Source organism: Melanaphis sacchari, unplaced genomic scaffold (genome assembly GCF_002803265.2).
Source record: "Melanaphis sacchari strain LSU unplaced genomic scaffold, SCAv2.0 Contig178_pilon_pilon, whole genome shotgun sequence".
Taxonomy (NCBI): domain Eukaryota; kingdom Metazoa; phylum Arthropoda; class Insecta; order Hemiptera; family Aphididae; genus Melanaphis; species Melanaphis sacchari.
Genome location: NW_020270843.1, coordinates 390438 through 406340, shown reverse-complemented (window position 1 = coordinate 406340; position 15903 = coordinate 390438). Strand labels below are relative to the sequence as shown.

The 15903-nt window shown below is 28.9% G+C and overlaps 2 protein-coding genes across 5 annotated transcripts; one reads left to right on the top strand and one right to left on the bottom strand.

The window, feature by feature from the left end:
* Nucleotides 1-1835: 1835 nt before the first annotated feature.
* Nucleotides 1836-11349, top strand: LOC112592501 (neuroendocrine protein 7B2). Of its 3 annotated transcripts, none has more exons than XM_025336572.1 (7): nt 1836-2004; nt 3043-3148; nt 7414-7669; nt 9188-9316; nt 10781-10932; nt 11017-11067; nt 11180-11349. In XM_025336572.1, the coding sequence occupies exons 2-7, from the start codon at nt 3065-3067 to the stop codon at nt 11249-11251; spliced, it is 744 nt and encodes a 247-aa protein (XP_025192357.1). In that variant the 5' UTR covers nt 1836-2004; nt 3043-3064; the 3' UTR covers nt 11252-11349. The 3 variants fall into 3 exon arrangements, with proteins under 3 accessions (XP_025192357.1, XP_025192356.1, XP_025192358.1); XM_025336571.1 differs by having other exon boundaries at nt 10781-10947; XM_025336573.1 differs by lacking the exon at nt 1836-2004 and having other exon boundaries at nt 3006-3148; nt 10781-10947.
* LOC112592500 (tetratricopeptide repeat protein 8) lies at nt 11348-15819 on the bottom strand. Of its 2 annotated transcripts, none has more exons than XM_025336569.1 (9): nt 15117-15819; nt 14550-14786; nt 13828-13994; nt 13425-13719; nt 13068-13342; nt 12629-12778; nt 12362-12533; nt 12092-12298; nt 11348-11615 (listed from the first exon to the last, which is right to left on the bottom strand). In XM_025336569.1, the coding sequence occupies exons 2-9, from the start codon at nt 14676-14678 to the stop codon at nt 11499-11501; spliced, it is 1512 nt and encodes a 503-aa protein (XP_025192354.1). In that variant the 5' UTR covers nt 14679-14786; nt 15117-15819; the 3' UTR covers nt 11348-11498. The 2 variants fall into 2 exon arrangements, with proteins under 2 accessions (XP_025192354.1, XP_025192355.1); XM_025336570.1 differs by having other exon boundaries at nt 15167-15819.
* Nucleotides 15820-15903: the final 84 nt, after the last annotated feature.

Below are 15903 nucleotides of genomic sequence, written 5' to 3'. Positions count from 1 at the left end.
TGTGTTATTATAATAATTTTAGTACATTTTTATAACATGAGTGTTTTGTGTGTATATGAGTTTATCTTTTGATAAAAAGATTTAAAGATTTATAAATCAGAATAGGTATTGCTAAAATTGCATATATAGTTTTAACTTTTAATATTATCATCCTTATTAGTTTTATTACCTGCGATAAATTTAAATTACCAAATATATAATATATAGTTATAGATATGATATGTATCATTATCACATATATGATACCGCATCATATTACGTGCAAACGGGCTACGGTGTATTTTTTATCCAAAATGGCTATAATATATAGTGAATAAACTCAATAGTTACTACTTTCTATCTCGATTTCATATATCAACACTATTGTGGGCGTTCCTGCATTAAAAACATTTAAGTAATCTTTTCAGCTTTTTCTTCGAAATTTGGTTTTTATGACTATATACTATCTTTACAATCGCCATTATCAAAAAATAAATCTTAATAACATTATAATATCATGGTTACATATAGGGTAATTCACCAAAAAAGTTCATTCTCATTATATCATTTGATTGAGCTGATATCTACCTATACATAAATATTTAAAACTGATTTTTGGAATTTATACGTTTAGTGAATGTAATTATTTTTGTGAATGGTATCAACTTTCGGAGTAATAAAAATATTTAAATCTTTGCTATTGGAGTAATTTCTATGGAAAATTGAATATAGTTTTTATTTTTTGCATATAGGTAGGGTGGACAGGTGGTAAAAAAAAATAATTTCAAGTAAATACTTAATTTATACAATCAATATAAAATCTTTAAATTTGACTAAATAGTTGCTTAATTGCCAATTGAAAGGAAGCCTTAACAATGCTACTAATAAGTTATAAAAAGTGTGTCCATTAAAATAATATGAATGTGTATTCCTTTTGAATAATAGTTATACATTAAATAGGTTAAAAAATCAGAATATATTACAATTTCTTACAGCTTCTAGTGCTTCTACTACATTATACATACAACACAATTTTATATTAGGTTAAATATTTTTAATTTAAAATTGTTTTTCCTATTATATTATATATTGTTAAGTAAAATGTTTATGAAGTATATTATATACACATAATAACACATGTATGAATTAATAGCATAATATTGCAAATTATAAAATAATATGTAATGATTCGTAACACCGCGGTTCAAGTAACGATTGATTTGATCGCAGCGCAATCGTTTAATCACGTGACTCTTTTCTCGACGTTTTCTCGTAGATAAATAGAAATCTGAATTTAAATAAAATATAAAATACTTGTTTGTTTTTCAACAATAAATTGTATTCTCTTACAATGATACATTATATTATATCACGCAGCAGTATTGATAAATTCGTATGTCTGGGCGCTCATTGCAATAATATAGTTATATATACCATTGCAGATCTAACGACGTTTTCAGATGAGTTGTGGGCGGTGAAAGCAGCATTTGCCTCCCCTTCGGTCGAGATCTTTTTTATTATACTCTCTTTAGACCTGGAGAAATGGGTATTTGTATGGGAGGAGGTCATTTCTGTAGAACAACATAATATTATACTTATCATTAAAATACCCGTAAACACTTAGAACGTTGTTGTGATTTCGAACATCGTCGAAACGAACGTCACTGTGGAGGACGGCCATAAATTATATTACTGCGAGAGGAATAAAAAAAAAATAATATTATTTATAATAAAATAAATAGCGTTTTCCGCCACGGTCGGTCACCAGGCGCGTTTCTCGTCGGGGGGCGTCGTGGTCTTGGCTCGGTCGCCGTCGCCGCCGAATTTTCCGACGGGGTCCGTAACATTAATAATAATAATAATACGGCGTTGTACTTCGCACACGCCAAACGCCACGCACACACATCGTCGGCGGCCGCGCCTATTGATCCGCCGCAAACACGACTTGCCCCCCCGCCGACGCCGTCGTCTACCTGTGGAACACGGAGTGGATTCACATATATGCGGGTCATATCGTTGAAAAAGGTAATTTAAATAACGGCGAAAACAAAACCACGATACGGACAACGACAACATAACACATATTACACACGTAATGCGCCGCGGTTAAAAAAAATTAATAAAATAATTCGTGCAACGCGGGACGAGCGAGACGTTTCGCGATCCACGACAGTATCAATATTTTAGACCTACCTATAATATTTGCGGTAAATAATTTACGGACGCGATTCGCAGTAACGCCTTAAAAAGGCCGTCATTCGCGGTTTTTCAAAACGACCGAGGAAAAAACGGTGCATCGACAGCTGCACAGGTCCGTATGACCGAGAGGATAGTTTCCGCGTTAGACAGTATCTACATAAATATATTATAAATAATAACAACGATTTTATAGCACGGCAATGTCTTACGACGCATTTTTTTATTTTTTTGTTTTGTTTAACATTCGATATCGATTGCACAGTCGTACTGCATCGACACACGCGCTACATTTTACACAGTCGACACCGGGCATAACATATTATATATTTTTTTAATATCGTGTTATTGTGCAGAATATCTACTGTAGTGCATCGCGAGTGCATTATTTTCTCGGTCGGTTTGTGTAGAAACATTAATTATATCAGCTGCAGGCGCCCACGATCTGTATAATAATAATAGTAGTCATTAGTATAACATCGATACAATATCGCATAATGTATTCGGAGGGTAACACGACGCGCGAATGTTTCAATATTTAATCGCGCGCATACGTAGTAACGGGTGGAAGGTTGGGTATTGTCGTCGCGGGTAGGACGATCGACTCTATCGTGAGAAAATCGTGGGAAAAACCACTCACATCCAAAATCACCACCGTGGCGCGCCTTACTCGCGAATCGTCGTCACGCCGTCGATATAAATATATAACACACACACATACACATATAATATATACATATTTATATTCGCATACATTTATATTACATCGTTGTCGTCATACACTGCAGTACGCCCGCTCGCAGTGACGCGTGTACTTACCTAACTACCATCTGTCTGTTTTCATCTTCGTTTCCATCCGTTTTCCAGGCATACGAAAAGCTCCATCATTATGGCGACAAACGTTATCATACTGTGCATTGCTTTGGTGCCCGCGTATGTCATCGCGTTTGGAAAGTACTCGGAAAATATAAAAGTGAGTACCCATATACTAATAATATATTATGATGTGTACAATATGTACTCAATGTGTTATTATAGTTAAGAAAATCGTAAGATCATTAGTGATGGTATAGTTATATCTATAACTGTAATAATCACAGTGATGCATTCGATTGACGAGGAGGTGAAACTAAATATTCGTTAAATTACATATGTATAAATATTATATAGGTGCACATTCAACATATGTATTACACTTTTGTTCGTATAATGTATATAATATACATAAATATTTCGAAATCAATGTAAATTACAGTAAAGGGGTGTAAAAAACTTTGTAGGTATACCTATAAAACATTATGAAACATTTTTTTTTCATAATTTTAGACTCCGCATTCTATTACTCATAGTTTAGTCACAATAATAATAAAATTGTAAATGATTACTGAAAACCCGCAGGGTTAAATTTGACGGAGAGCATTAAGGCACCATATATCCACACATATTTTTCATAGGCATTTTTTGTGTTCCAAAATATAAAGTGTTTAATTTGAGGCCTCAATACGTATATATATAAAAAAAAAAAAAAATATTGGTATTCTAAAATAAAAGTGTTTGTTATAAGAAATATAAAACAGTTTACTGATCAAGACTGAATAATCAATTGTCGTGAGACATTTAAGATACGCGCTACATTTTATACGACTAATTAGTATTGATTTTCGTGCTTATATTTGTAAAATTTTTTTATACAATCATTCAACAGCTTTCAATATGTATTAATTTTTGCAAACTTATTATTCCATTAAATCAGCCAACAGAATAAATTTACAACTTTTTACCTTTGACCCTTAAAATTTAAATCCAACCCTGATAAAAATACTGTATCTATTTAACATTTATTATATCGTCTGTTTATCCTGCGCATCTGTAAACTATATCCATATGCAACAATCGTATTACGAAGGATCGAAATCTAAAAAAAAAATACCACTGCGAAAACCTTATATGTAAAACGCTTATATGTATAAGTTACACAACCGAGATTACACGTGGAATACCTGTGAATCACGTGCGTGAAGTAATAAACATTACATAAAAAAAATTAAGCATGTAGGTACCTTTACACAGTTAATAATTAACACTGTAAACTGCAGGGTATTTCGTGGGACAAATTTTCGTTAATGCCGTTTTCTGCCTTCCGGTACCCCGGTCATTATTGACTAATGACGTACTGAACGTGGACGTTTGACACCCACTAACACATCGTCATTGCTCGAACAACATAATATTTTATCAGAGCACAAGATTCAGTATCGTATTATAAACCTATCTAATTTAAACGTAACATCATAAATTTATTTTTTCGTCAAAAGTTCATATGAAAATTCTATCTCTGGATAGAATCTTGCTCCTAGAAAAGAAAAAAAAATTGTAATCTCGATTTGATTCATGAAATTTAATATAAATACAATAACAATCTGCAGAATTGAAATAATAATATAAAACAGTTAAAAAAGTAAATCGTATGCATACCTTCTTACAAATGAACATGCATGTATCTAATATCTATATTCTATGGTTACTATATATCCATCATGATAGTAGTGGTACGGAACTAAATAAAACAAAATATAAGCGTAGCTGCCACGGCCAAGTACCTATAATAACTAGAGCCAGAATTGTCCTATTGAAAAATCTTGTTAATATTTACTTATTTAACGGTTAGCTCTACAGATCTAACATTAAAGGTTATATTATGATAACCATCACGCATATCAGATGAGAAAATATTATTAGCTGCCATCAGTTATATAATATGTTATAATTCATAAATTTATCATACTAAAGCTTCACATTATAGAAAATACAAAATTATACCTTTTTTTATTGTCATAGAAGTAGGGAAGCTATAATTGTCGAGTGTTCATATAATCTCGTTAATACATCTCAATATTTCAACGTACTTAATCTGAAAGTTAAGAAAATTAGAACTTATACTTAATTTATTATATGGGATTAAAAAAGTAGTAAATATTTAAGAGATTTAATTATTATACATACATAGCGTGGATCACATATTATGCTATATTTTAATTACTTAAGACTTTAGGTGTTTTAAAATTAAAGGTGAGTAAGTGTGTGCGTCAGTCGTGTAGTGTGTTTATGATGTTTATGTGCACTACATATAATGTTGTATAATGCAAAAAGGGCTAATAATATTTTATTTTTCAAAATTAATTGAAAATAAACCTTAAAATGTAATGTATAAAAAGATTTTATGTTTTCCTTGCATAATAGTGTTGAATTTACGGTTTAATTTTGTAAAAAAACAAGCATAAAAAAAATCCATTATTTACTTGTCGACCTTTTGTCAAAATAAAGTCTGTTTTTTCGACAATGAAATATATTACGGACATTTTGTGGTGTAAGAGTAGCCAACCATAATATATCTTCATGACTTATATTATACTTGAGTAATTACAATTTTTAATGGATTTTTTAACTGCGGATTTTTTTTTTATAAAAAATAATTAGAATTGGACATAAACAATTTAACCTAAACATTGCAACAACTTTTATTAACTATGTAAGTTTTCACTATGTTTATTATAATTGTTGATTGAAATGCGGTTATCTTTAACCAGTGTATAGGCATATTATGATTAGGTATTATATTTTTTTCTTATGAGATAATTTCAACAGATTAGTTTATTTACTTTGTTTATTTAAAGTATTTGATTTATTTCGGACTAAAACACTCGAAAACAGATAGATTGCTAGTACCTGGCACTGGTACTTATCTATGGCGAAAAAGTAACTATTTCATATGCGTGTCTTGAAGACACTGTCTTCTGAAAAATTGTGAATAATTGTGATAAATCTTAAAAATCTATCATACATTTTTAATTGAAATAATAATTTATTTTAAATTAAGTCTGGTTAATATTTTGTTCAAAATTAAAGCTAAATGCCAATAGCTCTTGTTGAGATGACAATAGGATTTATTGCCTTCAATAAATTAATTCACTTGAGAGATTCGAAGAAGGGATTTCTTGGAAGTTGGAAAGGCTTAGCCCTTCAAACATATATATTATTATTTATATATTAAAATTTAAAATCTCCATTAATTATCTATAATAAACGTGGTTTATTCAAATTATTTTATAAAATTGAAACAATAATACAAACAATAGTACGTAAGCTATTAATGTGTTTTTCACACCTACTTTTACTTAGTAGATATATCGGGAATTGTTTTTATTATCATAGATAATTTTGATCGATTCTTCGATATGTAAAAGGTTATTATCAGCAATAAAGAAAGGTTAAGAATTTTGAATTATTGACTTAAACTTCAATGCATTATATAGATATACACAACAGGATTTATCTAAATAATTTTCTAATAAACATTTAATAAAAAAAATATATATATAATTGGAGAAATGTATATCTTTGAATAACTGGTTGCAATTTTATTAATATAAATACATACCTAAAAATTGTTATTTTTTAATAATAAATATATCATTTTATGTCTATTATATGTATTAAATGTTTGAAGTGAATCAGATAAAAATGATAAATATATATTATAAGATATAATGTAACTAGTAAACAGGGGATATGTGAGTAAACAGATAATAAAACAATACCCATATTCACAGGGCCGTAGAGAGAAAAGTTCAGGTCCGGGAGGAAAATGCTTAAGGGCCCCTATTAGTGGTGGTTTCAGGAGCCACGGTCACCCTCCTTCCCGCAACCTCTCACAAGACCAAATAAATTTCAAATATTTATACTTTTTCTATTTCAAGTAACAAATTAAAAACACAAATTTGTAAACAATATTAGTTTTTTAATTAAATTGCCTTTTAAATAATTTTACATCTTTTATATGTATTTATATATTACATATTATTAGTTATCTTTTTTCGGGCCCTTTAAAACGTTCGGGCCCGGGAGGAATCCTACCCCCCCCCCCCCTAACGACAGGCCTGCATATTCATTGTGCTAACCATTCATTGCGTAGGTATACTCGTAAATTAATATTTTCATTCGCACGTACATGTTTTACTTTACATAAATATCGTTACGAGTTACGACTGTTGTTACGAGTACCTAAGTGGCTATTCTCTGTATTGGAGTACACGCTCCGTTACACACTTCAACTCCTGGGTACTTGATTTTTATCCCTTCTTAAACGTGACGCGACGACGACCTCCTGTGAAAGTATAATACCTATGTTATACGTCGTATTGTTATTAAAAGCGTCTTGTCTTCGCGATAATTCCGCAGGACTCTGAGTACGTTCGGAGCAAACTGTTGGAGAACGTCATCAACCAACTGGAAAAAGACATCGTCAAGTCGGAGATGGACGGTGGCAAGTACGATGCGGCGGCGAGGTACGGGCCGCGGATGAAGACCACCGAACGTGAACCTATCGGGGCCGACTACGACGACGCGGGCGCGGACGGCAGGAACGCAGTGCCGTCGATCCGGGACAACGAGTACGTGCAGCACGGCACGCTGTGGGGAGCGCAATACGTGAGCGGTATGTGTAACGCTCGTTTTCTTTCTACTTGCTATGGCTTAGGACTTAAGTCGGAAGCGATACAAAAATATATAGGATCTTAGAAGGGAAAATTAGACACTAAATAAAGCTTACACGGTTATAGATACCTAGGTATAAAAAAAAAAATTAGATATAAACCTCATGGAATAGCGTTATCGTTATCCATTATATAAATTATTATTTTTATTATCTTTATAACTATTTTGGTAATATTTTGTGATGCCAAATCTTTGTAGTAACAAGGTATTAGATATACATTAAAATTTATATTTTTAATTTTGACACAAGCGATTAATATTACGTAGTAGGTACGTACCTATAGATATCGGTTTTAGTATTTTGCAATGTGTGTATATTTTTTCGTATAATCTTTAGCTCTGGAATGGTGTCTGATTGAATAAACTAAGTTGATACATTGAATATTAAAAATTAATGTAAAATTAAGGGAAAACGGTAATATTTAAATAAAACTTGAGTTTTTGTCCAAATCGATTTTGTTTTTATGAGGTAGTGAAATTAATATTATTCGTTTTAATAAATAATATAGTTAAACATAGTTTTTAAAATTGCATTAAAAATTTATATTATCATTTCCAAGATAAATATTTTTCCTCTTTATTGCTACTTCAATATTTAAATACAAAGTTATAAGTTATTTCTAAAAAAACTAAAAATAAAACTTCGTTAAGTTACAATTTTAATTTTACAGATAAAGTTTAAAGTTTGATAATTTACAAAATTCGTTAAGATGACAAAAATAATATTTTAGTTAAAAACTCATAAAATGTTTAACTTTAACATCTAAGACTTATGATTTATGAATACAAAATTCTTCTTAAATTTTTATTGGAATTAAATAAAATAATATTTTTATTAAATAGCTAATACATTTTTTATAAGCGACTCACACTGAAGTCCAAATTTTGAAACTATGAACATTAATGTACCTATAAAATAATTAATAAATATTTTTCTCCAACGATTTTTGCTATTTTTATTAAAAAAATATATTAACTGTAGAAACTTGAAACATTTACGGTTATTTCAATGTTCAATGTTTTACCTATTTTTTTATACATAATTCATTATTATTATTTTTTAAATATGTAGATTACTTTTTAGCTATTTGTACCACGAATCTATTTACACTTTTGTCTTTTGGGTACAACTACAACATATAGGCCATATATGGAGCTATTATATTATAATAATTAGCAAAATAATATATAGGGGCAGTGTTTTTGCCAAAAATTAATTCAACATGCCGTATTAATAATAGAAAAATAAATTACTTGTAGTAATATATAAATACATTATCAAATCTCCGTATTAAATAGAGTTTGGTACCTACGCATTTCTAGTAGTCTAATAAACTTAAAATTTGGTTGGTAATAACTAATAAACTAATAATTAATGACTTACAAATTTTTAACTAATTAATTATAATGACCACCTTTGTTTCTAAAAACATTATATGAAAATCTTTGCTTGCTGCAGGCGGTGCTGGCGAGGGAGTACAAACCTTGAACCCAGATAGCCCGACAAGAAACAAAAATGAAGTGAAAACCGACGCCACACTGCCGGCCTACTGCAATCCACCCAACCCATGTCCGGTGGGATACACAGGTAAATAAATCTCTTCATAATATTATATTTTAATAAAGTAATAACCTCAGTTTAAGATTAGTTACGAAAACAACTTCAATTTAAATAGTAAATAATTAAGTTAAAAACTTAAACTGAATTATAGTAGTTAGTACTTACCTATACCTAACTTCGTTTAATGAATATATACTATAATTATAACACAATTTTTTAGAGTAAATTCAAAGAAAATATTCTTGAGAATAATTTCTAAACCAAAATTATAATATTGTACTTTTAAGATGAATAGAGTAGGTTTGATGGTGTGTGTTTTATATGCAATTTCAAGAGTGGCTTGCAAGAGGTTTTATATTAATTTTAGATCATTAATAGTAACTTATTTTCAAAAAATGTAGGCGGGCTTAACTTTTATATACAAACAAATAATTTAAGTTACGACAAATTCAGGTATTAGGTAGCAATTTAATTAAATAGTTAAAAATAATAAAATATAGTTAATGGTCTACACCCGCATTCTCGTGTTCTCTTTGTCTTATAAACTAATAACTACATTAGGTATAGCCAATTTACCTTCAGTTCAGTATAGTCAATGTCCAATTTTGAATTTTATATTGTTAACTTGAGTATTAGAGTGAATTGATCTGTTATAAAAGTTAATGGTAAAAAAATTTGTGATTAAGCCTTGGCTTTAATTTTAATTTTTGTGCTACATATGAGCAATTTTAACTTTTAATACTTGTCAGTGGCGCCGAACTACTTTTTAGTAGGTGGTGCAAACACAAATTTTAACCACCCATCCACCACCCACTCCTACCTAGACGCCCACAAAATATTAATTCCAATTAAGTTCAAAGTCAATATTTTCAATAAAACTTTAATAAAATATTGTTTTATACATAAATCGACACATCCATGATCTATTTATATAATACATATGGACCCAGACACCCAGTGGCCAGTACCCACCCACCAATATTATACGTAGGTGGTGCAAATGCACCACCTCAAGTACGTGTTCGGCGCCACTGATACTTGCAATATTCATATCTCCCTAAATTTGAAATAGGTATTGAATAATTAAAGGGTTAAATACAGAAAATGTTCTCATCCTTAACTTTTATAATATTCACTCTAATATTATAACTAACAGCAGTAACAGCATACAATTGATTTTCTTTGAATGCTATATGTCTGTACTCTGTAGCCAGTTGCAGTATAATACAGAATTGTCACAACAGTATAATGCTCTATTGCTCTAAATATAATAAGCATAACATTTCCAAGAATCATTATAACACCATAGGAAGGCTACCATCCTCTCAGTAGGATGTTATATAAGGAAGTCTATTAAAAGGATCTTGAAACAAAAATTAATATATCAGTACACACTCAAATTAATCATAAAATATGATAAAAATGATTAAATGTCAAACAATTATAGCTAAGAAAAAATGTATAAAAGAACCGGTACTCTTAAATTTTTAGATGAGGATGGTTGTATAACAGATTTTGAAAATACGGCAGCGTTCAGTCGAGACTATCAGGAATCTCAAGAATGCATGTGTGATTCTGAACACATGTTTGACTGCACAAGATCAAATACTGGCAATAAACACAATGTTGACGTGGATGAACTTGTAAGAACATTTCAGGTATTTTGAATATTTACTCAATATTTTATTGTATTTGAGATGTATTAACATTACATTTAATATTTATAGGTAGATGATGAACATAAAAGTTTGGTAGCAAAGAAATTTCATGTTAAAAAGGTTAGTTTTTCCCCTTTTGTTTTCTAATAATGTTAATTATATATAGACACTACAGTCTACAGCAATATAATTTAATAGTTAACATAATATAATAGAACTTTTATTTTTACAGGCTTTTAATCCATATTTACAAGGAGAATTTTTGCCCATAGCAGCAAAAAAAGGAATTAATATCGGATTGTAACATATCTTAATCCAAAATGACCAATTAATAATTCATTCTATATTAGACGATTTTAACAAAAATGTTACAAAGCAAAAGAAAAAAAAACATATATATTTATTTCAACCAGTTTGTTTATAAGTAAAAAAGAAAAAATGTTACCTGATAGATAATATTTAATTATAATATCATCCTTAATTACATGTTAAAGATATGACCAAGAGATACAACTATACAATTAATAAATTATAGACTAAACTAATCATTTTTAAAGACTAGAAAAATATTTTTTTAATTCGTTTAAAATATCTCTAGAGTTGTAATGATTAGGATATATTGAAAGCGACTTCTTTACCATAGCATAACTTGTTTGGTGATCACCTTCCTGGAAAAAGAAAATATTATTAATTTACTATTTAGTAATATAATGTATTGTTATGAATTATTTAATATTTACATAATATCTTATTTAATTTAAATATTTCTTTAATATACTACCAATGATATATTATATTCATATTATTTGATGTTTTATTTTGTGTAAAAGAGTTTTTATCCAAGGAAAGTTCAACAATCCAATTTATTTTAGATATATTTCATTTATATTTTAAGATTAATTAATATTTTTAAATATCAGTTAAAAATAATTAAGTTAAAGTAATATTATACAGTATAATTTATACTAATAAGTTATGAGTAATGTGTTATAAAATTCAAAAATTTTGTTTCTTATTATTGTTCTACTAAAGTTTAATCTAAAAAAAATGTAAACTGTTTAAATTTTTATTCAAAACCTTATTTAAGATTTTTAAGTTTAACTTAACACAATTTATTTATGTAGCTTAAGCATTGAGTCTTTACCTCTTGAGCTAATAAAGCTCTGTTATAATGTGGTTCATAAAGGTGATCTTCAGCTGCTATTGCGGAGTTCAACAAGGATTCAGCCTGGGACACATTATTTTTACGCCACTGTAATACAGCCAAGTTGTTTAGAGCGGCACCATGGGAGCTATTTAAAGACAATGTTAAATGCAAACTATGCTCAGCTATATCCAAATCTCCAAAACCCTGCAGATAACACAATATTAAAACTATTCTCATTAATAGATATGTATTATAATAGTTACATACAATTGCCACATGGCTGATATTGTACCAGATGTCTGCTGCATTATCATCCAATGCTAATCTTAATGCGTTTTCAAAACAGGCAGTAACTACATCAAATTGTTGGGCATAAAATGAGCATAGCCCTAGGTTATTAAAGAGTTCAGCATTGTATAAGCCCATCTGTAGCAGTCTTCTGCATGAAATAACAATATTATTTAGGTTTTAATTCAAATACAAAAGGAAATATATATATATATATAAATTTAATTAACCACTTAGTTATCCTACCTATAATATCTTAGGGCTACCTCAGGCTGATCAGAATAAAAATGATGCAATCCAATACATGCAATTGATTCCATATCTGTAGCATCCAATTCAAGTATATCTCTATAGTATTTAACTGACATTGGTATATTATTTAGACCTTCAAATATTCTGAAATAAAATACAATATTTTAATTATATTAGTGGAATATGTGTAAAGCAGTAAATTGCACATTATTTAGGAAGCTGAATTAAATATAAAAAAGTATACTAATTTTATTTCTACAATTTTTTTTTTTATATTTAGTCAGCAGTATTGAATTTGTGTTTGATAATTGTGTATTAACAACGTGAAAAAAATTATAATCTATAATACAAGTGCTATCACTACTTACGTGGAAATTGATGAAATCACATGTGCCAGGAAAATAATAAAAAAAATTAAATTTTTTGGTTATACCTAGCAATTTCTATAAGTAATGTAACTTCATGCGGAAACCAAGACATGGCTTTCTGGCATATATCTAATGAACTTAAAGGCTGGTCAAGGCGAATGAATAATCGTGAAAGGCGTAAGAATACTTCAATATTAGGACCATGTTGTAAAGCAGATCTAAACTGTGCTTCCCCATCTCGTAATAATCCTAACATTACGTAACATTTTCCCAACTGCACTTTCCACCAAGGGTCCTCAAAGTTGCAATATTTAGTTGCTTCAGCAGCAAAGTCTAATGCCTAAATTAAGTATTTAAAGTATGTATAAATACATTTTAAAATTAATAACTAAGACATTAAACAATCATTCATATACTCTTACATTTCTAATATCATTTTGTTGATAATAGATGTAGTTGAACAACAACTTTGAAAGTTGTTTATCAGATGCGTATTTAGGAAAATTTAATCGGGATATATTAATAAAAGGACCATCAATTTGGGAGACCATTGATGCAGTACCAAGGCGTATATTTCTAGCTGATTGAGACGTTAATGGTCTTGAGGAACCGACAGTGCGTGGTGTTTTCAAAGCCAATTGTAAATTATTGCCACCAGCAGATGAAGTAGATGGACGAACTATGCCACTTAAGGGTCTTCCGCCAACTGTACGAGGCCTACAAATAAACAATAGAAAATTATTCAGTTTTAATTAAAATTTTTATTATAAGTTAACTATGAATTAACTTTACACTGGAAAATAAAACTGGTTCACTCTGCTTTACCTTTGGTTACTAGTATCTTGTGCTGTCCTTAAAGATGTACCTACTCTAGCATTTTCAGCTATTGCATCTGAGTTAAAGTAAGAATCAGCAATGCCTTCTTCTTCTGCTTCAATATCATCAATTGACAGTTGTTCAGTTAATGCACGCATTTTTAGAGCCCACGTTGCCTTAGAAAATACCAAAATAATATACAAATTAAATAAAATTTAAGAAATTAATTTATGTAAGTGTCTTTACAATTATAATGTATCCATATGGATTTGGAAAATTGTTAAGAATTATAGTTTTTGTTGAATCCAAGCATTAAGTAAAAAATGGACTCAAATATATAAAATGAGAGCTTATTGTTATATCACATTATACTATTTTATTGAATGTATTCAAATGAGTAGTGCCATTTCTATAATGACACAACTGCGACTAAAAACTACAAAATCCAAAAAATATTTCAAAATTAAATCATACAAATTAATGTTTAAAATGTTGATAATAACCATATGAATAATTATTAGAAACGTAAAAATTACTCAATAAATAAAACAAAAAAAATTATAATTTCAAGTTTAGTAAGTCTACTAAATAAAATCTTAAATTTATGTAAGAATATCTACTTAATTATTATAATATTTAATAGAATAAATTGATCAATAAACCCAGAATAAATGTCAGGCATACCATACCAATATCGCCATTAAATAGAAATTAAAGTAATTATAATTTACCTGGTCGTAAGGGTTTTTCGATAAAATTATTGTACAGTTCTCGATGCACCTGTCGTAATTGTGTTTCCGCAAATCCATGCATGCAGAATAGAAAGTATCAAGTGACGCAATCACTTTAGTGTCGTCCATTGTTGGTAAATAATTATTACTAGTTTTGAGTACCAAACTTTGTTGTCTTTTGAAATATATTAATTTTTAGTTTGATTTATTGACAAAGTGCTAGAGAGAGAGCAAAGGCTGTAAACATAATACTGATATTGAACTTAAAAATGCAGGTAAGTATTACCTAATTAATAAGATTATAATACATAATTTCTCTTAAAATACTTTTTTTCATTAAAATAATTTATTTTTCTCGTGGTTTTCTTTTTTAATAATTATAAACATAATTTTAAAAGTACTGTCAAAATAAAATAAGTGTAAATAATAGAAAAATTAAGAACTTTAAACATTATTAAAAGACTTTTAAGATTCTACTAATTAATACATTTATTTGATAAATTATATAGCTACTTTTAAAATTGCCAATTTACAAACTAATTAATTCAAAAGACACTTTATACCTACCAGTGTTTTTCACTATACTAGTTGAAGCCAGAGTTCAAGAGCATACCCACCTTGTTATTAAGTTTACAGTTTACCAGCCCTCACAGTTTGATATTTTCAATGCTCTTGTGGAGATTTTAAATGATTACAAAAATGACAATAACCAGTTGAAAATTATTATAATTTCATTAAATCACGACGAAAAACAAAATAAATAATTTAAAAAATACACAACACATAACTTCAAACTCGCAATGAATTGTAGTAGCATTTAAAATGAATTACATTAAATACTAGATCACTAATGATTATGTGATAGGTAACTATCAAACATTATAAAACTTAAACTAAAAACGAGGGCACAATGTATTGTAGATATTTAAAATATGGATTTTATCTATATCGTTAACGAAAGAAAACGATATTAATATTTAATTCTCTATAAATGATTACAATTTTTGTAGTGTATTTTAGATTAAAGCATGAGATACAATTAAGTACGATAATAATGTGATAAAATTGTCAAATTGTGTCTCCATTCATGTCTCTGCAGTTTTCAGAACATTAGGTAATCTAAAATTAGTAAAATTACATATCTAACTATTAAAGTACCTATCTATTAAATAATCATTATTACATAGTTATGAATGTTATGATAATCAGATTTGTTTCACAAAATGAAAATATCTAATAAAAATGTCGACGGCTAATTGTAAATTGTAGGTAAATTCACTTTGAATTATGCTATAAAATATAGATGTCTATTAGATATTGGATGTTATATTTTTTTATTATTGATAAATAATAA